The sequence below is a fragment of the Capricornis sumatraensis genome, chromosome 7 (genome assembly GCF_032405125.1).
Source record: "Capricornis sumatraensis isolate serow.1 chromosome 7, serow.2, whole genome shotgun sequence".
Classification (NCBI taxonomy): Eukaryota; Metazoa; Chordata; class Mammalia; order Artiodactyla; family Bovidae; genus Capricornis; species Capricornis sumatraensis.
Window position 1 is genome coordinate 87,027,550 of NC_091075.1, and position 27,007 is coordinate 87,054,556.

At 37.4% G+C, this 27,007-nt stretch overlaps 1 protein-coding gene across 6 annotated transcripts in view; it reads right to left on the reverse strand.

Annotated features, from left to right (window-relative positions):
• The window catches only part of LOC138082447 (UDP-glucuronosyltransferase 2B31-like), a 78,653-nt gene that overhangs the window by 39,720 nt on the left and 11,926 nt on the right, over positions 1-27,007 (reverse strand). For 3 of the 6 annotated variants that reach the window (XM_068975778.1, XM_068975776.1, XM_068975771.1), the window contains 3 exons: positions 24,167-24,254; positions 23,085-23,304; positions 19,608-20,260 (listed from right to left, as the gene is read on the reverse strand). The exons of 1 other annotated variant lie outside the window; for it this stretch is intronic. In XM_068975778.1, the coding sequence (XP_068831879.1) occupies positions 19,981-20,260; positions 23,085-23,304; positions 24,167-24,254 (588 nt within the window). In that variant the 3' untranslated portion in view covers positions 19,608-19,980. Of the gene's footprint in view, positions 1-19,606; positions 20,261-23,084; positions 23,305-24,166; positions 24,255-27,007 lie in introns of those variants that run through there. 2 more of the 6 variants (XM_068975774.1, XM_068975770.1) reach the window with 2 other exon arrangements.

Here is a 27,007-nt window from a genome sequence, read left to right on the forward strand (position 1 = left end):
GGACTGTGAAGAAAGATGAGTGCCAAAGAATTGATGCTTTTGAACTGTGGTGTTGGAGAAGATGCTTGAGGTCCCCTGGACTACAAGGAGATCCAACCAGTCCATCCTAATGGAGATCAGTCCTGGGTGTTCATTGGAAGAAGTGATGTTGAAGCTGAAATGCCAATACTTTGGCCACCTGATGCGAAGAGCTGACTCATTTGAAAAGACCCTGATGTTGGGAAAGGTTGAGGGCAGGCAGAGAAGGGGATGACAGAGGATGAGATGGTTGGATGGCATCACCGACTCAATGGACATGAGTTTGGATAAACTCCAGGTGTTGGTGATGGACAAGGAAGCCTTGCATGTTGCGGTCCATGGGATCACAACGTTGGACACAACTGAGCAACTGAACTGAACACAGGAGAAAATACAGATGTATGGAAAGAATTAATATACAGAACAATAACTCATGAAGCTACTGAATATTTCACTGCGAGAAGTAATTACAGGCAAAGTATAGATATTTTTTATTTTGAACATAAGTGACATAACCAGGTATAATACAGTGCCAACTGTCACATTTTCTCCTTTCCCCTTCTAGGGTTGGGAGTAAAAATACGGAGCTAAAGTTTTCCCTTTGAGTGTTTCAAAAATAAACTGTTCATAAGTTTGTTTCTTAATGAAGTAAAATCACTCTGCTCAGCTTTTTAGCATTTGTTCTGCCAATTTTTACTGAGACGGTTATTCTGGGTGATTCAGCTATACAGCCAAGTATTGGGTCTTAAGGTGTCTGGTTTCTTGCCATTGTATCTCTGTAGAACCTGTTGGGGTAAAGGAAATATCTTATTCAGTGAGTTTAAAGTTATAGTATTAGATTTCTGAAGAGATGAAAAGACAACTAGTTAAATGTCTTCCACATGGTTTGTCAGGAAGCAAGTACAAGAGATCTTATGTCTTGACAACTACTAATGCACTGACATTAGTAGGAAGACCCATATTTTACACACTTATTACTATGTTCAGTCAGGTATGGAATATAATCATGAATTTCTACACATGATGGCATAGACAAATGAAGTTTTCAATGCCAAATTTAGATATTTAAAATAATTGCTAGACGGTCTTTATTCTAATGTAAAAAGACTGGGAAATTTCTAATAATCTGTATACTTTATAGCTTTATTTTCTTCTAAATTTCTTAATTTTTATATCTAATTTTCTTAGTTTTCTTAATTTCTTAAATTTTATGTCTTCTACCCTCAACTCTCATAGTTTTACACACATTATTGACAAAGTTTCAGAATTCGTAAGTTTTATAACACTTAGACATTTGTTATATATGTATATATAGTATATATATATATATATATATATATATAGTCTTTCTTAGTGGCTCAGATGGTAAAGTGTCTGCTTACAATGAGGGAGACCCGGGTTCGATCCCTGGGTTGGAAAGATCCTCTGGAGAAGGAAATGGCAACCCACTCCAGTACTCTTGCCTGAAAAATCTCATGGATGGAGGAATCTGGTAGGCTACAGTCCATGGGGTCACAAAGAGTCGGACACGACTGAGTGACTTCACTTTAATACACTAACTGTCATTTTCAAATATGATATTCACTAACATGCTACAGAAGAGAGTTAACTTATATTCACTTGTTAATATATCTTTTGATAGATATCTTTTACTTTTTTGATATACAAGGAAAATGCATGTGTAATTAGCCATTTAAGAGAAACAACTCTTTCTGTTTATTTATAATTTAGCAATAATAAGTTAATGCTACTTAGAAAGCATACCTTCTTAGATTATAAATTGTAAGCATTACTTCCAAGAAAATGAAAACTAGTAAGTTTTGTCATGAGCCCAGACTTACTAGGGCTTACTAGGTTTGGAAATAGTTTAAATTTAGAAAAGAAGAGCTTGTTGGTAATTTATACATATCAATAAGGTTATTGAAAATATCCACCCTTGTGATAATAAAATTTATTCAGCTGACCTTGAATACTTTAACAACAAACACAAAGCATTGACAGTAACGATCGTTTAGTTTCCATGCTGCTGCTGCTGCTGTTGCTGCTAAGTCGCTTCAGTCATGTATGACTCTCTGTGACCGCATAGGCAGCAGCCCACCAGGCTCCACTGTCCCTGGGATTCTCCAGGCAAGAACACTGGAGTGGGTTGCCATTTCCTTCTCCAATGCATGAAAGTGAAAAGTGAAAGTGAAGTTTCTATGCCCAGTACCAAAGTAAAGTACCAGTTTTGGAATTCCCAATCAATTCTCATACACTGGATTATAATTTATAGTTTTTAACCTCTATTTTCTATGTGAATATAAAGTAAGTTTATAAAAATAGCATAGGTTATTAGGAGAAGACTACAATATCAGATGTCAAACTAAAAGAGTAGTTCACAAATATCCAAAGACCCCAGTGGTATTTTATACATTAGAAAATAAGGTATCACTCTATTTTATGGAGAAAGAGGCTGCTAAATATTTCCACGCCAGTCTTCTTCATGCCTCACTCCTTCTTATAATCCTTTCTTCCTTCTCTATCAGGAGGGGCAATGTGACAGGTTAGAAGCAGAATCCATTGACGGTCAGACCTTACAATGCACAGGGTTTACTAAAGGGCAAGGCCCTATCTTTCCACTTTCTCTTTAATCTTCCCGCTTCAAACTTGGCAGGGTTCAGTCAACCAGGGAGGCCGATATTTCTCTTTTTCTAAGTCTTTGTGCTGGTTGGGTATCTGGAGGCATCTTGGGGAGCCCTGGCCATCTTTTCTCTGAACAGGACCCTGAGAAGCACGCTGATAGGGCTATTCCAAAATTTAGGGGAAATGAAAGGGGCCAGGGCAAATATAGTCTGCATAATGCATTCCAGACTTTTATCATTATTGCATAATATCATTGTGTTACTACACGTACTGTTAAAATTTAACTCTTGAGAACATCTGTATGTGTACTGTCCTCAGGAGTCCTTCATTCAAGAGGAACAAATGACAAAGCAGAATTTGGTGATTTACCTTTCAGTCCACAATCCCATTATAATACCAAAATTGACACTTATCTTTAAATATTTTTCTTTATAATAATGTTAATCCACAGTGTGTTAATAAAAGACATTCTGTTCTACTGTAGCACTTGCTATGAATATTTTGGCTTTTATAAATATCTGAGATAAGTTGAAGCTGTCATAGTAGTTTACCTTTCTTGCAGAAACTGTCTGTAATCTGACTTTTTACATTATTGAAACAAGTCATTAAATAGTTTTTCACTACTACTTTTTCACTAGCTACTTTGCCTACCTTATATGGAATCTGGACAAGAGATGATGCAATCATATTGGCTCTTTCTCCTTTTATGTTAGTGACCACTGACCCCAAATAAAATACCATAATATATTTTTCTCCAGAGCTCTGGGCAAACTCTTCCATATCCTGTGAGAAAAGAATTTGCTTCATCACAAAGGAACAACAGCATAACGACCAATATTGAAATGATTGCTGCACACAATTAAAGAGAGAAAAATCAGATATGGTCTGGAATTATTAGAGTTGTAGATTTTAAAAAGATGTTACCATCTTAACCATTCCTAAATGTGTGGTTCAGTAGTGTTAAGTGTATTCATATTGTGCAACCAATAACCAGAACTTTATCACCTGGCAAAACTGAAAATCTATGTCATTAAGAAATGCTCTGGCAACCATCACTCTGCTTTGTGTTTCTACAAATTTGACCAAGCTATATACTTTTGAATTTTATGGTACATGTCTTTCTCAGGGGAAGGTGCATCCAAGTTGTGTGGTGTTTCAGAATTTCCTTTTAAAGGTTGAATAATCGTTTATTGCTTTATTGGTTGAGGGACATTTGGGTGGCTTCAGCCTCTTGGCTCTTGTGAACAGTGCTTTCATGAACATGATGTACAAATATCTCATTGGCATCCTAATTTGAATTCTTGTGAATACATTCCCAGAAGGGTAATTGCTGGACTATATGTAAATTCAATTATTAAGCTTTTTAGGAAACTTCATAGTGTTTTCAATAATGACTGTTTTTTAACAGACCTCATCCCTGAGATTCTTGAGGTCCTTGGTATAAGGTAAATTTCTAGTGTTATGTGTATCTGTGCGCTTGTGTGTATGAGTTAGGAAAGAAAGGAGACAGAGGCAACACACAGTGGTGAAGAGGAGATACTGTAAAACAGTGTTAGACTCTTCATCAATATTGTCATTGGTTACTACATAGATTAGTGGAAGAAGACCACATAGCAACATAGCAACCCATATTTAATTGTTTATTATTATAGTCCTGCTAAATCATTTCTTTAATTTATTCCAGGGAGATGTTCTGAATACTTTTTAAAAATAAGTCATTAGTATTTCATTTCCCTATTAACACTAAGAAAAATTATAATTTGAATGATTTATCATTTTCTCATCTCTATACTTTACCTTCTCTTCAGTTCAGTTCAGTCACACAGTCATGTCCGACTCTTTGTGACCCCATGTACCACAACAAGCCAGGCCTCCCTGTCCATCACCAGCACTGGGAGTTTACCCAAACTCATGTCCATAGAGTCAGTGATGCCATCCAACCATCTCATCCTCTGTCATCCCATTCTCCACCATGCCATCAATCTTTCTAGGCACCAGGGTCTTTTCATATGAGTCAGGTCATCGCATCAGGTGGCCAAAGTATTGGCGTTTCAGATTCAACATCAGTCCTTCCAAGATTCAACATCAGTCCTTCCAGTGAAAACCCAGAACTGATCTCCTTTAGGATGAACTGGTTGGATCTCCTTAAAGTCCGAGGGACTCTCAAGAGTCTTCTCCAACACCACAGTTCAAAAGCATCAATTCTTCAGTGTTCAGCTTTCTTTATAGTCCAACTCTCACATCCATACATGACTACTGGAAAAACCATAACTTGACTAGACAGACCTTTGTTGACAAAGTAATATCTCTGCTTTTTAATATGCTGGCTAGGTTGGTCATAACTTTCCTTCCAAGGAGTAAGTGTCTTTTAATTTCATGGCTGCAGTCATCATCTGCAGTGATTTTGGAGCCCCAAAAAATAAAGTCTGGCACTGTTTCCACTGTTTCCCCATCTATCTCCCATGAAGTGATGGGACCAGATGCCATAATCTCAGTTTTCTGAATGTTGAGCTTTAAGCCAACTTTTCCACTCTCCTCTTTCATGTTCATCAAGAGGATCTTTAGTTTTTCTTCAGTTTCTGCCATAAGGGTGGTGTTATTGGAGGTTTGATACTTCTCCCAGCAATCTTGATTCCAGCTTGTGTTTCTTCCAGGCCAGTGTTTCTCATGATGTACTCTGCCTTGACGTACTCCATTTCCAATATGGAACCAGTCTGTTGTTCCATGTCCAGGTCTAACTGATGCTTCCTGACCTGCATATAGGTTTCTCAAGAGGCAGGTCAGGTGGTCTGGTATTCCCATCTTTCAGAATTTTCCACAGTTTGTTGTGATCCACACAGTCAAAGACTTTGGCCTAGTCAATAAAGCAGAAATACATGATTTTCTGAAACTCTGTTGTTTATTTGATAAGCCAGCAAATGTTAGCAATTTGATCTCTAGTTCTTCTGCCTTTTCTAAATCCAGTTTGAACATCTGGAGGTTCATGGTTCACGTATTGCTGAAGCCTGGCTTGGAGAATTTTGAGCATTACTTTGCTAGCGTGTGAGATGAGTATAATTGTGTGATAATCTGAGCATTCTGTGGCATTGCCTTTCATTGGGATTGCAATGAACCCTGACCTTTTCTAGTTCATGGCCACTGCTAAGTTTTCCAAGTTTGCTGGCATATTGAGGGCAGCACTTTCACAGCATCATCTTTCACGGTTTGAAATAGCTCAACTGGAATTCCATCACCTCCACTAGCTTTGTTCGTAGTGATGCTTCCTAAGGCCCACTTGACTTCACATTCCAGGATGTCTGGCTCTAGGTGAGTGATCACATCATCGTGATTATCTGGGTCATGAATATCTTCTTTGTACAGTTCTTCTGTGTGTTCTTGCCACCTCTTCTTAATAACTTCTGCTTCTGTTAGGTCCATACCATTTCTGTACTTTATTGAGCCCATCTTTGCATGAAATGTTCCCTTAGTACCTCTAACTTTCTTGAAGAGAGATCTAGTCTTTCCCAGTCTAATGTTTTCCTCTATTTCTCTGCACTGATCACTGAGGAAGGCTTTCTTATGTCTCCTTGCTATTCTTTGGAACTCTGCATTCAAACGTATATATCTTTCCTTTTCTCCTTTTCTTTTGGCTTCTCTTCTTTTCACAGCTTTTTGTATGGCCTCCTCAGATAGCCATTTTGCTTTTTTGGCATTTCTCTTTCTTGGGGATGGTCTTGCTCACTGTCTTCTGTACAAGATCACGAACTTCCATCCCTAGTTCATCAGGCACTCTGTCTATCAGATCTAGTCCCTTGAGTCTATTTCTCACTTCCACTGTGATGATATGAGCCACAGTCACTCCTGGTTTGTATTTGGTGACTGTATAGAGCTTCTCCATCTTTGGCTGCAAAGAATACAATCAATCTGATTTTGGTGTTGGCCATCTGGTGACATCCATGTGTAATCTTCTCTTGTGTTGCTAGAAGAGGGTGTTTGCTATGACCAGTACATTCTCTTGGCAAAACTCTATTAGCTTTTGCCCTGCTTCATTCTGTACTCCAAGCCCAAATTGGTCTGTTACTCCAGGTGTTTTTTGACTTCCTACTTTTGCATTCCAGTCCCGCATAATGAAAAGTACATCTTTTTTAGGTGTTAGTTCTAAAAGGTCTTGTAGGTCTTTATAGAACCATTTAATTTGAGCTTCTTCAGCATTACTGGTTGAGACATAGACTCAGATTACCATGATATTGAATTGTTTGCCTTGGAAACAAACAGAGATCATTTTGTCATTTTTGAGATTGCATCTAAGTACTGCATTTCAGACTCTTTTGTTGACTATGATAGTTTCTCCATTTCTTTGAATGGATTCCTGCCCACAATAGCAGATATAATGGTCATCTTAGTTAAATTCACCCATTCCAGTCCATTTTAGTTTGCTGATTCCTAGAATGTCAATGTTCACTCTTGCCATCTCCTGTTTGGCCACTTTCAATTTGCCTTGATTCATGGACCTAACATTCCAGGTTCCTATGCAAAATTCCTCTTTACAGCATTGGACTTTACTTCCATCACCAGTCCTATCCACAACTGAGTGTTGTTTTTACTTTGGCTCCATCCCTTTATTCTTTCTGGAGCTATTTCTCCACTGATCTTCAGTAGCATATTGGGCACCTACTGACCTTGGGAGTTCATCTTTCTATGTCTTATCTTTTTGCCTTTTCATAGAGTTCCTGAGGTTCTCAAGGTAGAATACTGAAGTGCTATTTCCTTCTCCAGTGGACCAGATTTTGCCAGCTCCTGGTTACCAGCATATTGCTCTCTGCTTTTACCTTTTGACTATTTTAGATTCTACATATAAGTGATATCATATGGAATATGTCTTTCTCTGTCTTTTCAAAAAGATGAAAAGAAATGAGAATCTCTAACTAGACTAACCAGGAAAAATTACAATCTTGTCATAATTGAAAATCAAAATCAATTTTGATTCAATTAATTAGGCACAGGTGGCTAGCACACATTAGTTTATAGACAATATCTAATAGAAAAAAAATAATAGTAATAACAACAGTTAGTATTTCTTTTAGATCCTTGAATATGTGCCAGTCACATTTTGGAAGTTTCAAATGTACTAAAAAAATTTTCCCCACAACAACAATGGGAGGTTGGCTCTAGGATTTTAGGAGTGAGTGGTTATATCTCTGTGAACACTGCAGTCTAGTTTCCATCATTGTTGCCTATATCTCACGAAAACCTGCTAAATGGTGTCCCTTCTGCTCTTGGCCCTTTGCAATCCAACCCAGTGACTACATCCTGTGATTTTTTTTTTTTAATAAAATGTGATCCTATCTCTTCTTTTCTTAACTCTTTTAACTTTCTCCCAATTCTTCTACTAGAAATTTCAAATTCCTTATGATGATCTCTCTTCAACTAATCTCTTCAACATCATCTGCCTCTTACTCAGCCTCTTTCCATTTAGACTAAGCTTGAACTTCTTGGAAACTGTCATTACTATTCTACCTGCTTTTCTTTCATGTCTGCACCCCAGCCCTATCCCTTTTACCTATCCCTGAACATCCTTCAGATTTCACCTTCCTTATCAGTGCTTCAGAGATAATTTCCATAATTCCTACTGGATATTGCAATAGCATGTGTGAAAGTGAAAGTGTTAGTCGATCAGTCGTGTCCCACTCTTTGCGACCTCATGGACTTCAGCCTGCTAGGCCCCTTAGTCCATGGGATTCTGTAGGCAAGAATACCGGAGTGGATTGCCATTCCATTCTCTAAAAATTTTCCCGATTCAGGAATTGAACCCAGGTCTCCCGCACTGCAAGCAGATTCTTCACCATCTGAGCCACCAGGGTAAGAATTTCCTTATTATGATACCGAGCATGAAATTTTTATGACTTTCTTGTATTCTGGCTTTCCAGGTAGAGTGCCAAGTGGCACAAGCTGGCTTTACACAATTTCTCTATATTAGCACTTACTTCTGGAATATGCTAATCATTGAACAATTATTCTTTTAATGAATGTCTGATGTTTTATTATCTGTAGAATAATGAAGACTTTCATTTTTTTCATATATTCTCAAAATTCCCAGGTATCCCATTTGATTCTGTAATGATAATTAAATTCAGACACTTGAGTTGGTATAGGAATTTCTTCGAGTTTCTAATTGGCTGGTAATTTTATCAAGCTTCTCACATCCAACTCACTCTAATCAAACATTCTAAATTAAGAATGCAGAATTATTTCTGTTGAAAATGCAAAGTAAACAATGCAAAACAGGAATACCTTAGGCAGAGATTTGGCAGGTTTGCAGAGGGGGGCTCCAACAAATTCAAAATTTGGTAGCACTGGGAGAGGAAATTCTAAATCCCAGTAGGTTCGAATGAGCCATATTTCAGCTTTCCAATCATTGTCTCATATGTTGTAGTGGGTCTTCCTGAAAGGAGAACAAAAACAAATCTTAGAGGAAGTGACAATATTGTCAAATGCATATATTAGGTGATTTTTGGAAAAGAGCTTAGAGTACTTTAGCAAAGATGTTTTGAAGTATCTGTTTTTTGATAAAGCAAACATATATGTGCATGTATAATATACAATATGCACGTGCCAGGCAAGTTGCTTCTGTCATGCCTGATTCTTTACGACCCTGTGGACATAGCCATCCAGGCTCCTATAGGATTCTCCAGGCAAGAATACTGGAGTGGATTGCCATTGTCTCCACCAGAGGATCTTCTGGACACAGGGGAGCCAGGGGGTGATGGTGGTGGTGGGGATGGGTGTGGGTAGGATGGGCAAAGGACTTTCTATTTTTTGCCCTCAGTTTTTAAAGATAGCTTTATCTGACACAGAATTTTTGGCTGATGGTTTTGTCTTTCAACACTTTGAATATATTATCTCACTGACATAGAGCATCCATAGTTTCTGATGAGATATAAGTAGTATCTTATTGGAGTTTACTGGTATGGATATATTATCTTCTATTACTGTTTTAAGATTTTGTATCTTTAGTCTTCAACATTTCACTAGTGTCTGTGTATGACTCTCCCATGTTTATCCTCCTTGGAATTGATTGAAACACTGGGATATGTAGACTGATATCATTCATCATATTTAGGATGTTTTCTGCCATTATTTTTTGAATATTTTGCTTTGCCTATTTTCCTTATACCACTCCTATTTTGTGTATGTTAGTGTGCTGGTTTATATCCCACAGTTTGCTACCCTTGCATTCATTTCTCTTTATTCTTTTATATTTGTGTTCTTTTGATTCTATTATCTTATTGATCTATATTGAATTTGCTGGCTTTTTCATCTGTGGCTTCAAATTGACTACTGACTCCCTCTAGTGAATTTTTTCCAGTATTGTAATTTTCAACTCTAAAATTTTCATTTGATACTTTTGAAAACATGATTTCTATCCCCTACTTTGTATCTCTTACTTTCTTGGGTTCCAAAATCACTGTGGGTAGTGACTACAGCCATGAAATTAAAAGATGATTGCTCTTTGGGAGAAATGCTATGACAAACCTAGACAGCACATTCAGAAGCAGAACATTGCTTTGTTGACAAAGGTCCATATAGTCAAAGCTATGGTTTTTCCAGTAGTCATGTATGCATATGAGAGTTGGATGATAAAGAAGGCTGAGTATCCAAGAATTGATGCTTTTCAACTGTGAGAAGGCTCTTTAGAGTCATTTGGACAGCAAGGAGATCAAACCAGTTAATCCTAAAGGGAAATCAACCCCAAATATTCATTTGAAGGACTGATGCTGAAACTAAAGCTCCAATACTTTGGCCACCTGATGTGAAAAGCTGACTCATTGGAAAAGACCATGATGCCTGAAAAAGACTGAGGGCAGGAGGATAGTGGGTGATAGAAGATGAGATGGTTGAATGGCATCAACACCTTGATGGACATGAGTTTGAGCAAACTCTGGGAGATAGTGAAGAACAGGAAGCCTGGCATGCTGCAGTGCATGGGGTCACAAAGAGTCAGACGTGACTGAATGACTGAGAAACAACAATCTCTGACGTATAGATTCTGTTGGATGGGACATTATCTTTATACTTCTCTTTCTGTCTTAAGAATGGTTACTGAAGGTGGGTTTCATGCTTTTAGGAATTCAAAGTCCTCCATTTAGGTGTAATATAAGGATTCACAATGGTCTCATGGTCATTTGCCTGTGTGGGTCTTATGTCACTTCAGTCATGTCTGACTGTGACCCCATGGACTGTAGCCCACCAGGCTCCTCTGTCCATTGGATTCTCCAGGCAAGAATACTGGAGAGGGTTGAATGCCCTTACTCCAGCGGATCTTCCCAACCTAGGGACTGAATCCACCTCTCTCATGTCTTCTGAATTAGCCGTCGGGTTCTTTTCCACTAGTGTCACCTGGGAAGCCTGCAATTGTTTATATATATGTATATGTATATATGCATACACACACATTAATATGTATATTTAGTTTATCATTTCTTGAGTGTTTTGCCTTTCTCATAGTTTCCTTTGGGTCGTTGGACACAATTTGCAATAGCTAATTTGAAGTTTTTCCCTGTTTGAACTATTAGTCTCTCTCATAGTCAGTTTCTATTGCATTTTTTCCCCCACACGGAGGTCACATTTCCATTTTTATTTATATGTATGGTGAAATTTTTGTTAAACTGTAACATTTAGGTAATAAGAGTATAGCAAGTTTGAATATTGATCCTCTCCAGGTCCATGTATTTTTCCTGCTATTTGTTCAGTAACTGAATGGACTGTTTTAGTGAAGTCTTTTTCCTCTACTGTGTTAAAGCTATGATATGACTGCTTGGAAGGTGCAGCCTTTGGCATACTCACATTCCTTGGGCTGATAGCGGTTATAGTGGGACACTCTTTTTGACTGTCTCTATTTTTAACTGTTACCCCTCACTAGTTGTTGGGTGATTGTGCTATAGTTTTGGATAACATCTTGAAGTATAAATTGCTCCAGCATGTGACCCCAAAAAGTTCAGATAATTTTTCAGGGATACTTTGGAAGTCAGTGTCTGATGTGTGTTCTGACCTCAGAAAGGCTCTTCTCAGCTGTGTCTTCCATTGGTTTTCTAGGGTTTCTGGTAACTTCCCAGTGGTTTAGCTTCTATCTGTCTTGAAGCAACTAGCTTCCTCTTAGCTTCTTAGCAACAAATTCTTTCATAGCTTGTGGGCACTCGTAGGCTTGAACTTCCCACTAAGTGCGAGTTGCTCAGTCATGTCGACTCTTTGCTACCCAAGGGACTGTAGTGTCTGGAATTCTCCAGGCCAGAATACTGGAGTGGGTAGCCTTTCCCTTATCCAGGGGATCTTCCCAACCCAGGGATCAAACCAAGATCTCCCTCACTGCAGGCAGACTCTTTAACAGGTGAGTTACAATGGAAGCCCCCAAATACTGGAGTAAGTGGCCTATCCCTTCTCCAACGAATGTTCCTGACCCAGTAGTCAAATTGGGATTTTCTTGAATTGCAGGTAGATTCTTTGCCAACTGAGCTATCAGGGAAGCCCTGACCTTCCCACAGTCTGATTCAAATAAAATGAGTTGATGTATGGCAAAAACCAATACAATATTGTAAAAGAATTAACATCCAATTAAAAAAATAAATTTATATTAAAAAAATATGAGTGCCTTGAGAATAACTTGGAGCTCTGTGTTTTATGCTTTGAATCTCCCTCTGATCAAACTCTCTGAACCTTGGCTTCCAGAGCTGGGGATATGGACACTGGCACACTTCTCTCTCTGTTACATCCTTCTTTTAGGTGTAAATAATAGTGTCTATTTTTAGTTTGCTTCTTTCATTATGGAAGCTGCATTCTATGAATGAGCTGAGGAAATGACTATCTGCAATTCACTGTACTCAATATGCTGTACCTAAATTGAATCTTTGCCCTTTGAGTGTGGCTGAGAGGAAGAAGGGAGAACCTTGTTGACCACTCTTGTCTGGAACTTAGCCTCTGTAACACACAGCTGAGATATGTGTGTGTGTGTGTGTGTGTGTGTGTAATTCAAGTGGCTTGACCCTTCTAAGAAGATACTATAGCACTCAAAAGGAGTTGTGAGGAGTGAGAGCTGTGTGTTCTTTCTGAACCTACTTAGAGTGGAATCTATTTTTCTGATTAAGGATAGTGAGAGAAGGAGCCATTTGATGTTTAAATGGCGCAGGATTTCGGTGGTTTTACTGTTGTAATGTTTTTCTGGAATAAATGTGTCTTTACTGTGTGTCTTCAGGACAATTTCTAGACACTTTAAACAGCTGTTTAAAGCACAATTTCCATTAGTTATTCTTGTTTCATGTAAGAGCTGGTCCATGGAATATGTCATGGTGCCATTTAAGAAGGAAGTTCAAGGTGTTGTGAAATTTCTCTACATTCTGCTTCTTTAATATATTCAATGGAATGTACATGTCAGTTTGCTAGGGCTGAGATGAGTGAGTGGGAAGTAACTATCTAATGGGTACACAGTTGCTTTTGGGAGATGAAAAGACCCTGGATCTAGCTAGAGGTGATAGTTGCACATAGTGTAATTCATTAACTGAAGTATACAATTTATAATGCTTAAAAAGATGAATTTCGTGTTATATAAATTTAACCTCACTGGCAGAATCACAAATGGGTGCCACCAGGATTTGGCTCAGAGTTCAGTTCAGTTCAGTTCAGTCACTCAGTCTTGTCCGACTCTTTGTGACCGCATGAATCTCAGCACGCCAGGCCTCCCTGTCCATCATCAACTCCCGGAGTTCACTCAGACTCAGGTCCATCGAGTCAGTGATGCCATCCAGCCATCTCATCCTCTGTCGTCCCCTTCTCCTCCTGCCCCCAATCCCTCCCAGCATCACAGTCTTTTCCAATGACTCGACTCTTCTCATGAGGTGGTCAAAGCACTGGAGTTTCAGCTTTAGCATCATTCCTTCCAAAGAAATCCTAGGGCTGATCTCCTTCAGAATGGACTGGTTGGATCTCCTTGCAGTTCAAGGGACTCTCAAGAGTCTTCTCCAACACCACAGATCAGAAGCATCAATTCTTCGGCGCTCAGCTTTCTTCACAGTCCAACTCTCACATCCATACATGACTACTGGAAAAACCATAGCCTTGACTAGACCTTTGTTGGCAAAGTAATGTCTCTGCTTTTGAACATGCTATCTAGGTTGGTCATAACTTTTCTTCCAAGGAGTAAGCGTCTTTTAATTTCATGGCTGCAGTCACCATCTGCAGTGATTTTGGAGCCCCCCAAAAATGATTTGGCTCAGAGGCCATGGTTTAATAGCCGCTGGTTTGTAATATAAACCTATCTATCTATCATCTCTCTATGTATCTTTTAGTGTAGTTTTACAATTTTGTCTGAGTTTTAGGTGCATAGCATCATGATTCAGGATGTTTTGTAGATTATACTCATCATCATTTATTACAAGATATTGGGTATAATTCTCTGTGCTAGTTAATAGATTCTTATTGCTTATTTTATGTTTAATAGTTTATATTTATAACACTATACTCCTAATTTGTTCTTCCCCTTCTCCAGTTTGGTAACCATAAATTTATTGTCTATGTCTATGAAGCTGATTCTATTTTATACATAGATACATTTGTATTACTTTTTAGATTTCACATATAAGTGATATAGTATTTTTATGGATGACATATTTCACCATGAATGATATTTTCTAGGTTCATCCATGTTGCTACAAATGGCAAATTTTTATTCTTTCTAAGGGTAATATTCCTTTGTATATACATCCCACATGTTAAGACAATTATCTGTTGTTGAGCACTTACTTGGCTTCCATATTTTGGCTATTGTAAATAATGCTGCTATGAATATTGTGATTCATGTAGTAGTATTTCGGTGACTTAAATCCACACTCTCTGTGTTCAGAGTGCAACCTCTTAACCATTATGGTATGGTGACTCCCTTTTCTGGGTTATAGTTACTTTCAAAATGTAACATTAACAGTTTCCCATTATTAAGATATATCATCACTATGATATTATGATAAAAGCATTATTATTGTTTAGGTTATGTATTAGTGCAAAAAACTGCCCTTAGAAGAGCAATATTTATTTTATTTTTATCTCTCATAGTTTTGACTATTGGTGGGCCTCATTCAGGTGATTCTTGTAATCAGATTCTCAGGTGGTTTCAGTCTTATGGTGACTGGGGCTATAATCATGAGGACCTCTGGTGACTGCTTTTAAATGGCTCAAATTGCTGGAGGGCTGGAACTACTGGGACTTCTTAGGCATGTGTATGTATCTTTCCACAAGTGGTCATTTATCACGGAAACTTTGAGTATGTTACAGACCTACATGGTGAGTAGGCAGACAGAGAGATGAAATGGAGATAGTGAGATAGATAGATAGATAGAGACATAGACAGGCTGAACGACCAAGACAGAGAGGCAGAGACAGGTTTGTGTTGTGTTCTGTAACTGAGCCTTGCAGGTTAGGCTGAAACATTTGTGAGACAGCCTCTAGAGTTACTAAAGTTCAAGAGAGAGGGAATTACTTGAGGGGAGAGCTGGCAGAGTATTTGTAATCATGACTCAAAAACACTATAATTATAAGTATAGATGTAATCCAGCAGAGGTCCCTTAACTATTGTAAAATGCATATAATACTGCTGTTAAAACCACAGTAAAATCAGTAGATTATGTGAGTTAAGATTTTAAAAACTATTGGAATTATAAATATAAGGTGTTCTAAAAAAAAAAAAAAAGAGCGTCTTTATTTGACACATTGAATAGTATGCTAAATTTCCAGTAACTTTTTTTTTTTTTTTAATTTAAATTTCTTTATTTCACTTGGAGGCCAACCACCCCACAACACTGCATCGGTTCCGCCACACATCAACACGAATCCGCCAGGGTCACACACGCGCTCCCCACCCTGAACCCGCCTTCCACATCCCCCCCCCCCCCACGCCCCACACCACCCCTCCGGGCCATCCCAGTACACCAGCCCCAAGGATCCTGCATCGAACCAAAAATTTTTATTTTAATTTTGGCCCCAGCATGTGGGATGGGGATCTTAATTCACAGACCAGGGATTGAACATGTGCTTCCTCCAGTGGAAGCTGGAATCTTAACCATTGGACCACCAGTCTAAGTACGTGCTCAGTCACTTAGTTGTGTCCAACAAGGCTTGTCTGTTCATGGGATTTCCCAGGCAAGAATATTGGAGTGGATAGTCATTTTTCCTCCAGGAGGTCTCCCCGACCAAGGAATCAAACCTAGGTCTCCTGCATCTCCTGCATTGGTAGGCAAATTCTCTACCACTGAGCCACCTGGGGAGCCCCTTAAACTAATAGGGAAGTCCTCAATTCAAGGATTCTGAGACAAACTAATACATTGATAACGTGATGTGAAAATCTTATGATTTAGTATCTTAAGATAATAAGAACTGAATATTTTGAATCTATATATTTATTTCACTAATTATTTAATATCACATAATAAATAAATGAAAAGATTATTATGAAAGGTCAAAAATGAAGAAGTATATAGAATAAAAATTTAAATTGTTTTCATTGGAAATTCAGTTCAGTTCAGTTCAGTTCAGTTCAGTCGCGCAGTCGTGTCTGACTATTTGTGACTCCATGAACCACAGCATGCCAGGCCTCCTTGTTCATCACCAACTCCTGGAGTCCACCCAAACCCATGTCTATTGAGTCGGTGATGCCATCCAACCATCACATCCTCTGTCATTCCCGTCTTCGCCTGCCCTCAATCTTTCCCAGCATCAGTCTTTTCCAACGAGTCAGCTCTTTGCATCAGGTGGCCAAAGAACTGGAGTTTCAGCTTCAACATCAATCCTTCCAGTGAACACTCAGGACTGATGTCCTTTAGCATGGACTGGTTGGATCTCCTTGCAGTCCAAAGGACTCTCAAGAGTCTTTTCCAACACCATAGTTCAAAAGCATCAATTCTTCTGCACTCAGCTTTCTTTATAGTCCAGTTCTCACATCCATACATGACCACAGGAAAAACGTTTTAGCCTTGACTAGGTGGACATTTGTTGGCAAAGTGATGTCTCTGCTTTTGAATATGCCATCTAGGTTGGTCATAACTTTCCTTCTAAGGAGTAAGTGTCTTTTAATTTCATGTCTGCAGTCATCATCTGCAGTGATTTTGGAGCCCAGAAAAATAAAGTCAGCCATTGTTTCCACTGTTTCCTCATCCACTTGCCATAGAGTGATGGGACTGGATCCAGTGATCTTAGTTTTCTGAATGTTGAGCTTTAAGCCAAACTTTTCATTCTCCTCTTTCACTTTCAGCAAGAGGCTCTGTAGTTCTTCTTCACTTTCTGCCATAAGGGTGGTGTCATCTGCATATCTGAGGGTATTCATATTTCTCCTGGCAATCTTGATTCCAGCTTGTGCTTCATCGAGCCCAGCCTTTCTCATGCTGTACTCTGCATAGAAGTTAAATAAGTAAGGTGATAATATACAGGCTTGACATACTCCTTTTCCTATTTGGAACCAGTCTGCTGTTCCATGTCCAGTTCTAACTGTTGCTTCCTGACCTGCATATAGGTTTCTGAAGAGTCAGGTCAGGTGGTCTAGTATTCCCATCTCTTGAAGAATTTCCCATAGTTTATTGTGATCCACACAGTCGAAGGCTTTGGCATAGTCAATAAAGCAGAAATAGACGTTTTTCTGGAACTCTCTTGCTTTTTCGATGATCCAGCGGATGTTAGCAATTTGATCTCTGGTTCCTCTGCCTTGTCTAAAACTGCCTTGAACACCTGGAAGTTGTTGGAAATTCAGTGTATTCTAAAGATCGTTTCCTCTGTGGTCTACAAATTTACATATATTTACATAAAATGTGTTTAATTTTATTTCCAAAGATAAGTGTCATCCTTATGTTTTTTAGAATTTCTGGAACTTTTTATTTGTTTAGTAATGTGACATGAAGAGTATTTAACAATATTGCCCATAATTGAACTGTTTTCTTTCATGGCTGTATAACTCATATCTATGTTGTAGATTAGTGTGTTCACAAATTGATAGCCATTTAAGTGCTAGTGGGAATATTGAGTATGTAATCATGAACATGTGCAAGTCTTTCTGCATGACATATAACTAGATAATGAGTTGCTATATAAAACATTGTGTATAAATTTTATTTCAATGGTATTTCCATATTATACTCCCTCAAAATTAGTCCTCCCAGATTATTTGTTCTATAAATTATTTGCAGGAATATTACTTGTTGACAATTTAAATTTCCCAGATTTTCCATACCACCTTTTATATGTCATTGGCCATTTCGCTTCTGTGAATTTCCTGTTTGTACTTTTCATTTATTTTCATATTGGAGTGCTAGACTTTTCACTGGAGATTTTTAGTCTTTCTTATTGCACAGTGACTACCAACCCTTTGTCTATTACACGTGCTGCCGTGTAGATTTGAGGAAAATTTTGTAAGCATATATGCTTGATTTAAAAACATTTTCTACTATGGAAACATATGGTTCTACCTTCTTACTTTCTGTTAGTTTTAGTTTTCTTTAAATATGTGTCAGTTATCTAGGTGGGTTCTATGAGAAGTTCTTGGTAAATTTTCCTATAATTCCCCAAACATCAATGTTTCTTCTTTAAAATAAACTATGCCTAAGGCTGATGAATGTTTTTTAAATGTTGTGGATGGTGGTCCCCTTGACCAAAGAGACAAGACTCGTTCCCTGACCTGGACATTTTGATAATAAACTGCTTTTCTGATGTACAGTTTTCATCAGTACCTTCAGATTGTTTTCATTTGATTCACCAATTTTTTACAAAATTTACTTGATTTTTGTCTTGTGCTCATTGTTTCTGATGATTTCAGTCATAGTGGACCTAGGTTTAAAGAAAATAATGTCTATAATATTTTCTGTCATAATAAAAGATTGAATGTTTACATGTAAGTGTTATGGGAGGGACGACGCAACAGCTTCCTGAGGAAAGAGACAAAAGAATGATAAATGCTGATCTAAAGTGTGGTTATGATATAATATAATATGAAAGTGAAAGTTGCTCAGTCATATCCAGCTCTTTGGGACCCCATGGACTGTAGCCTACCTGGCTCCTCTGTCCATGGAATTCTCTAGGTCAGTGTACTGGAGTGGGTAGCTATTCTCTTCCCTAGGGGATATTCCCAACCTGGTATCAAACCCAGGTCTCCCACGTTGCAGGCAGATTCTTTACTGTCTGAGCCACCAGGGAAGCCCAAGAATACTGGAGTGGGTAGCCTATCCCTTCCCCAGGGGAATCTTCCCAACCCAGGAAATGAACCAGGGTCTCCTGCATTGCAGGCAGTTTCTTTACCAGCTGAGCTACCAGGGAAGCTCATATTATAACATAATAGTAAATAATTCAGTCTGTGTTCAACAAACCCATTGAATTTTTCATCATATCTGCAAGTAGCTACGTGGTGCTCTGTCCTGAACTGTAAAAATATACATAGATTTAGATATGTATATAGATATAGATAAGATCATAGATATATTCAGGGAGCTTTGGAGAGAATGAAAATTCAAAAGTCCCTTTAGAGTTCAGGTAATTATTTTCTTAACATACAGTTGAGAACTTATATCCATTAGCAAAAGCTGGTTATGGGAGTGAAAATAATAGATGAATAAAAGGTGGGTGACAAAAAGAGAATTAGGTCATGAAATTAAAGATTTTTGCAAATATTTCGGTTTTATAGATGGAAGCATGTAGCAGTTGCTACACTTCTAATTCCATGAACACTCCAAAGGCAAATGAGTTTAACTGGATGAAGGCAAGTGTCTTGCCATGGCTTTAGGTAAGAAGTGTTGTTGAGGCTGGATGCACAGTAAAAATGAAGAAGTATTAGTGGTCTCACTAATAAAATTAAAGGGTGAATCTTTCAAAAGAATTCCAATTATTGAACAATCTCTATAGCAAGGAAAAGCTATAAAATTCTATACAAAAATGAAGATAAAATTCTGAATATCTACAAAGTAATATGGATACTATGAATAGACTTTTATTGTTCTTGTTTCTACACCCAACATGTGAAAAACAGTTAAATTCAACCATATCTTTTTAGTATACTTTTGCATTAAAATAATAAATTTCAATACATACCCACATCATTTTTTGGAGGAATTCTACTTATGAGGCAGAACTGCTAGAGCAGCAGTACCCAAACTTTTAGGCCCCAGGAACCAGTTTCGTGGAAGACCATTTTTCCATGGACTGGGATAGGAAGCAATGGTTTTGGGACGATTCAAGCACATTACATTTATTGCTCACTTTATTTGTATTATTGCATCAGCTCCACCTCAGATCATCAGGCATTCGATCTCAGAGGTTGGGGACACCTGCGCTGAGTCTCAGATACAGCTAGTCTCTTTTCCCCTTCTTTCCTGTTTTAGCAAACTTCCAGCAACAAAATAGACAACATTTTGTGATGACAAATATGGCAGTTGCCACACAGGCCAGCAGGAACCCAATGACATCCAGAGAGTGGTACTGGAACCAGGTGAGGTCATGGATAGCTGGCCGCAAGTGCTTGGCTCCTTTGTGGCGCATGACAAACTCGATCCAGAAGACTGCTCTGTCCAAGGGCTTCATAGGCTGATCATGTTGAATGGCTGATAATCTCATCACATTCTCTTTGTAGCTGAAGGAAAATCAAACAGTTATCATTTATGGAATGAGCTATAACAGATAAATATGTGAAAATTTCTTGCAGATGGTAACAGAGTGCAACACAGAGTGGAAGAAAAACAGATAATTTTCTCCGAGGTGATTATTGAGATATTAGCTTATGGGCTAGGATTTCTTAAATGCACAGTTTTCAAGCTACAAAGAAAAGAAAGAAAATGGGAGAGAACAAGATTGTGTATTCTAAAGAATGGAACAAGCTGTCCCAAAGGGAAAGAAAAGAAAAGAAATTCATAATATGTTTGTCCAAAGTTTGAATCATCTCATAAAGAATTGTTAATAGACCTGGTAGATGTATTTCAAAATGTTATAATCTAGATATAGCAGGTAAATCAGGGATGAGGTTTGGAGACATGTCCAGACAGGGCTGGTCTTACATTAGTGAAGTGGTGGTTGAGAGTGTGGAAGTAGATTGACTCAGTTTGATTCCTGACTCTTACTTTCTTGGCTGCTTTTTTATTTTTCTGTTCCTCTGATTTTTTTTAAGAAAATTAATTTTACTAACATTTTAAAACATTTTTATTTTTTAAACTTTTAATTTTACTTTGGAGGGCTCAATTATGATAGAATCTGTTTCTCAGTTTTTCATTGTTATATGAAATGGCTAGGAATAGTATCTTATCTAATTATTTTGAGAATATTGTATTGATTCTTAGAGGCATTCCTAGCATGCAGTAGACACTCAGTGAATGTTTACTAGTATTGTTGTTCTGGTTCTTGTATTGTTGTTCTGGTTCTTTGTCATGAGCCTTCTGGAGAAGGCTCAACATTTCACTCTCAGGCATTGCAGACACACTTGTTTCTATTGCTGAAATAATGGCAGACTAATAGACAAGAAGGAAGAATAAAGACATATAGCTCATGAACTTTAAATCACAAAGTGCTATAACATGGCAGTGTAGTAATAACAATGGAAGTCACTTTTCTCCCTTTACTGTCAAAAACACAGGAGGAGCACTGGGTTTTTGCAAAGACTGCAGTAATCGTGGAAATATATTTTTAATACAAGAGGAATAGACTACAATAAAGAAGTTACTTAAAATGTGTAAAGTAACACTGTTTTACTAAATACAACATGTAGCATATCATGAACATTCAGTATATTTTCATTTCTGACACCAACATTACATTATTAAAAATTAAAAAGGCATATAAATATACTAGAGATATGTACATTTACATAAAAACAGCAAATGAAAGATTTGTTTCTTTCAAAAAAAGAAAAAAAGTGCTTTTTATGCTGCTCACGTAGGACAATAGCTGTGCTAAAATTAAATTTAAATAACACTGCTTATAAAACACACAATGCATTTTGCTGCCATTACTGACACATTCTCAAAATGGTTTCTTTACAAAGTCATTATGACAAAAAAGGGGGGATATATACATCATATTTGTGATATTAATATAATTGTGTGATTGAAATTCATGTATATCCTGAAGTGACTTGGAAATTAAATATTTCTGTTTTCAGAAAATGTGGTTTTTAAATAGGGACATCCCAACATAACTACCTATTCCAAATAAGACAAAAATGAGCACGAATAAAAGAACTCTGAATATACTTACATTTATAAGCTGTATCTACATAGTTGTAATTGAGAAAATTAGAAAATTCTAGTTGTTTACCATTTATGAATGATGGGATCAAAATATTATTACAGACTAGCAGATACAGAGAACAATCTATTGGACACCAGATTTGGGGGAGTAGAAACACACAGGTGGGGGAGTAGGAGGCAAAATTACTGGGACTAACAGAAGCTCAAGGAGGTGTTATACAACACTGGAAATTTAACCACTATTTGGTAGTTACTTTAAATGGAAAATAACCTGTAAAAATTGTGTAACATTTTTTAAAAAAAGGAATATCCCAACATATGGGATTCCCTGGTGGCCACAGATGTAAAGAATTGGCCTGCAGTGCAGAGACCTGGTTTGATCCCTGGGTCAGCAAGATCCTCTGGAGAGGGGAGTGGCTACCTACTCCCATGTTCTTGCCTGGAAAATTCCATGGACTGAGGATTGGTGGGATACAGTCTATGGGGTCCCAAAGAGTCAAACACAACTGAGAAACCAACACTTTCACTTTTTCATATCAACATATTCTTCCAAAGTCTATTATGTTTAGATTTTATAATTCTTCCAAACAAGACAAAATGACCAGAGTAAAAAAAAAAAAAAAAGAAAAAAACACCAAGAATATACCCACATTTATAAATAGGATATACATATTTGAAACTGGGTAGTTAGAAAGTTATAGCTGTTTATCATTTATCAGAAATGGAGTCAAAATATTAGCATAGAAAACTTGGAAAATAGTAAATGTAATTGGAATTTGAAATGGATTATGTCATGGTGGTTTACTGAAAATAAACCATCTTTTAAGAGTTTAAAACATTTGAGAAGTTCACATGCTGAAAGAAAGTAGAGTGGGCAGATGTGTATCCATATTGTTCATGGTTCCCTACAATAACTTTGTTCTCAATGCTTCTTAATCCATTAGAATTTCAATGGTTCTTTTCATTCTAATGATTAAGTTTTCAAAATTTCTCCACTATCTTTAAAACACTGACAAACCTTTTCCATTAAGCCATGAAAAAAACTTAATGCGACATTCACAACCCGTTATTTTTGTCTGTTTTCAAAACATTGAGCAAATCTTACACCTCATTGTGCTTATGTGAAGACTCATGGCTGCCTCCCTCACCTTCAGATGAGAACTTCTCTAGAAAGATTGGCTAGTAAAGAAAAAAATATATATATATATATATACTCACGAAGGATTATTAATGACTTCCTTCAATGCGTTGAGCAAATCTCTTGTTGACATTGTTTCCAAGTCCAACCTGACAGCTGTTCCCTTGGATTTCATTCGAGCAATGTTATCAGCTTGATCAGCAAACAAAGGAGTGCCCACCATAGGGATCCCATGATAGATGGCCTCATAAACACCATTGCTTCCACCATGAGTTATAAAGGCTTTGGTTTTTGGATGGCCTAGGATTGAGTGAATTTCAGTAAGATTATTAATTATAACAGAATAAAATGAGAAATGGGTATTATAAGGCACTGGAAGAAGCAGTATCTTTTAGATAACATTATTATGTATATTGAAGATGCTTTTAACTTGCTTTCAGAACTCAGAGAAGAAACAGCTATGTCTGCTGAAGGGGTAAATGAAGATTTTGTGAAAGAAGAGCTGAGTCACTTGAACATCACAAATGAATCCAGGATTGGCAGGTGAACAACTTGAAGAACCATTCTGGGTAAAAGAAACCACATGTGCAAAAAAAGAAGAGGGCATGCTAGAATTTATTCACCTAAAGATATAGTGAAGTCATTTAGTTTGATAGGAATGGTGTCAGGGGAAAAGAAGGATAATGGTAGTGGCACTGGAACCAGAGGAAGGAGAAGCTAAATTTTATCATGAAGTGTGTTATTGCTTCACAAAAATGATTGTGCATTTTTTTTAAATAGAAAATTGAGAGTCATTGGTAATGGCAGAAGAGTTCTTATTTTTAGTAGCATTTAACATACCTCTACAGAATGGAAATGATAAGTATAAGGAAAGAATTCAGAGACAGAACAACAATCCAGGAAATTATTGAAAAGTTCACTGTGAGAAGTAATTACAGCTGAAGTAAAGATTCTGGCTGTGAGGGATGCGACTATGTAGAATAAACTGACAACTGTTATATGTTCTCCTTTTTTTCTCATAGCAAAGAAAATTATAATAAAGTAGTAAAGTTTTCCTTTTCAGTGTTTTAATAATTGCTTTGTAAGTGTGTTTCCTGTTGAAGCACTGTCACTCTGCTCAGCTGTTACTCATGTTTTCATTATTTGTTCTGACAAGTCTCACCAAGAAGGTCATTCTGGGGAAGCCATTTATACAACCGGGTGTTGGGTCCTAAGTTATCTGGTTTTTTGCCATCATATCTCCATAGCACCTGTTAAAAGTAAAGGAAATACTTTATTTTATGAGTTGAACTTCAAAGTTATACGAATAATTTCTAAATTAACTAAGATACATATAATTACATGCCTTCCATATGACATGTAAGGAAATGAAGACATATTAAGTAACGGTAACTAGTAATACAAAAACATAAATAGGAATACCTACGTTTGATGTATTAATTATGTACGCATGATGGCAGAGACAAGTGAGATTTTCAATGAACAATTCAAATATTAAAAAAAAAAAACTGCTTTGTTGTTGCTTTACAGTCACTAAGTTGTGTCCAACTCTTTGCACTCCATGGAGTGCAGCATGCTAGGCTTCCCTGTCCTTCACTATCTCTCAGAAGTTGCTCATATTCATATCCATTGATTTGGTGTTGCTATCCAAGCAACACATCCTCTGTCACTCCCTTTCCCTCCTGCCCTTAATCTTTCTCAGCATCAAAGTCTTTTTCAATGAGTCATCTCTTTGCATCAGGTGGCCAAGGGTATTGGAGCTTCAGCTTCAGCATCAGTCCTTCCAATGAATATTCAAAGTTAATTAACTTAGGATTGACCAGTTTGATCCTGTTGTCCAGGGGACTCTCAAGAGTCTTCTCCAACACCACAATTCAAAAGCATCATTTTTTTGGCACTCAGCTTTCTTTACGGTCCAACTCTCACATCCATACATGACTACTGAAAAACTATAGCTTTGACTAAATGGACTTTTCCAGGTAAATGCTGTCTTTGCTTTTAAATGCACTGTCTAGACTTGTCATAGCTTTTCTTTCATGGATAGGTGGTTTTATTTCTAATACAATAAGTCAGTGGCAGATTACACATAAGCTACATATTCATTTGCTTTCTTTATATGCTAGTGCTCATTTTCAAATTCAATATTCACTGATTTATTTTTGACTGCTATAAAAGAGTTTACTTATATCAAGTAGTTAAAATGGGAAATTATTTTATTAGAATTTTACACGTTTTGATTACAAAGAAGAAAACATATGCAGTCAATCACCTAAGATAAATATTTTGGCTTATTTATAATTTATTAATCCCCTTCATAGATCACAGCCTTGTCATGGTAAAGTGGCTTGTGTAACTCAATGAAGCTATGAGCCCTGCTCTGCATGGCTACCCAAGGGCAGATGGGTCATAGCAGAGTGTTCTGACAAACTGTGGTCCACTGGAGGAGGGAATGGAATGGACAACTACTCCAGTATTTTTGCCATAAGAACCACATGAACGATATGGAAAGACAAAATATATGACACTGGAAGATGAGTTCTCCAGGTCAGAAGGTGTCCAATATGTTGTTGAGGAAGAGTGGAGGGCAATTACTAATAGTTCCAGAAAGAATGAAGTGACTGGGCCAATGAAGAAATGATGCTTAGTTGTGGATGTGTCTGGTGGTGAAAGTCTGATGCTGTAAATAACATAGGATCCTGGAATGTGAGGCCAATGAAATCAAGGTAGTTGGACATGGTCAAGCAGGATATGGCAAGAGTAAATATCAACATCTTAGGAATCCATGAACTAAAATGGTCAAGTTCAATGAATTTAATTCAGATGACCATTATATCTACTACTGTGGTTAAGAATCCCTTAGAAGAAATGGAGAAGCCTCACAGTTAACAAAAAGGTCTGAAATGCAGTGCTTGGGTGCAATCTCAAAAACAACAGAATGATCTTGGTTCATTTCTAAGGTAAACCATTCAACATCACAGCAATCCAAGTCTGTGCCCCAACCACTAATGCTGAAGAAGCTGAAGTCGATTGATTTCAGCAAGACCTACAAGACCTTCTAGAATTAACAGTAAAAAAAAAAAAAAAAAAAAAAAAAATGAAGAAGAAGTCTTTTCATCATGGGGATAGGAATGTAAAAGTAAGAAGTCAAGAGATATCTAGGATAAGAGGCAAGTTTGGCCTTGTAGTACTAAAAGAAGCAGGCAAAAGCAAACAGACTTTAGTTAAGAGAACACACTGGTCATAGTAAACATCTTTTTCCAACAACTGATGACTCTATACATGGACATCACCAGATGGTCAATACTGAAATCAGATTAATTATATTCTTTACAGCCAAAGATGGAGACACTCTATACAGTCAGCAAAACAAGACCTGGAGTTGACTGTGGTTCAGATCATGAGCACCTGAGTGCAAAATTCAGATTTGAATTGAAGAAAGACTTAAATTGAAAGCGGGGAAAACCACTAAGACATTCAGGTATGACAGAAATCAAATCCCATATAATTACACAGTGGAGGTGATGAATAGATTCAAGGGATTGTATCTGATATACAGAGTGCCTGAAGGACTGTGGATAGAGGTGTGTAACATTGTACAGGAGGCAGCGATCAAAACAATCCCAAAGGAAAGGAAATGCCAGAAGGCAAAGTGGTTATCTGAGGAGGCTTTATAAATAGTTGAGAAAAGAAAGGGAGTGAAAGCAAAGGGAGAAAGGAAAAGAAAGATATACTCAACTGAATGCAGAATTCCAGAGGATAGATAGGAGAGATAAGAAGGACTTCTTCAATGAACAATGCAAAGAAATAGAGAAATCAATGGGATGTGAAAGACTAGAGATCTCTTCAAGTAAATTAGAGAACCCAAGGGATCATTTCATGCAAAGATGGGCACAATAAAGGACAAAAATGGTATGGACCTAACAGAAGCAGAAGATATTAAGAAGAGGTGGCAAGAATACACAGAAGAACTATACAAAAGAGGTCTTAGTAACCTGGATAACCA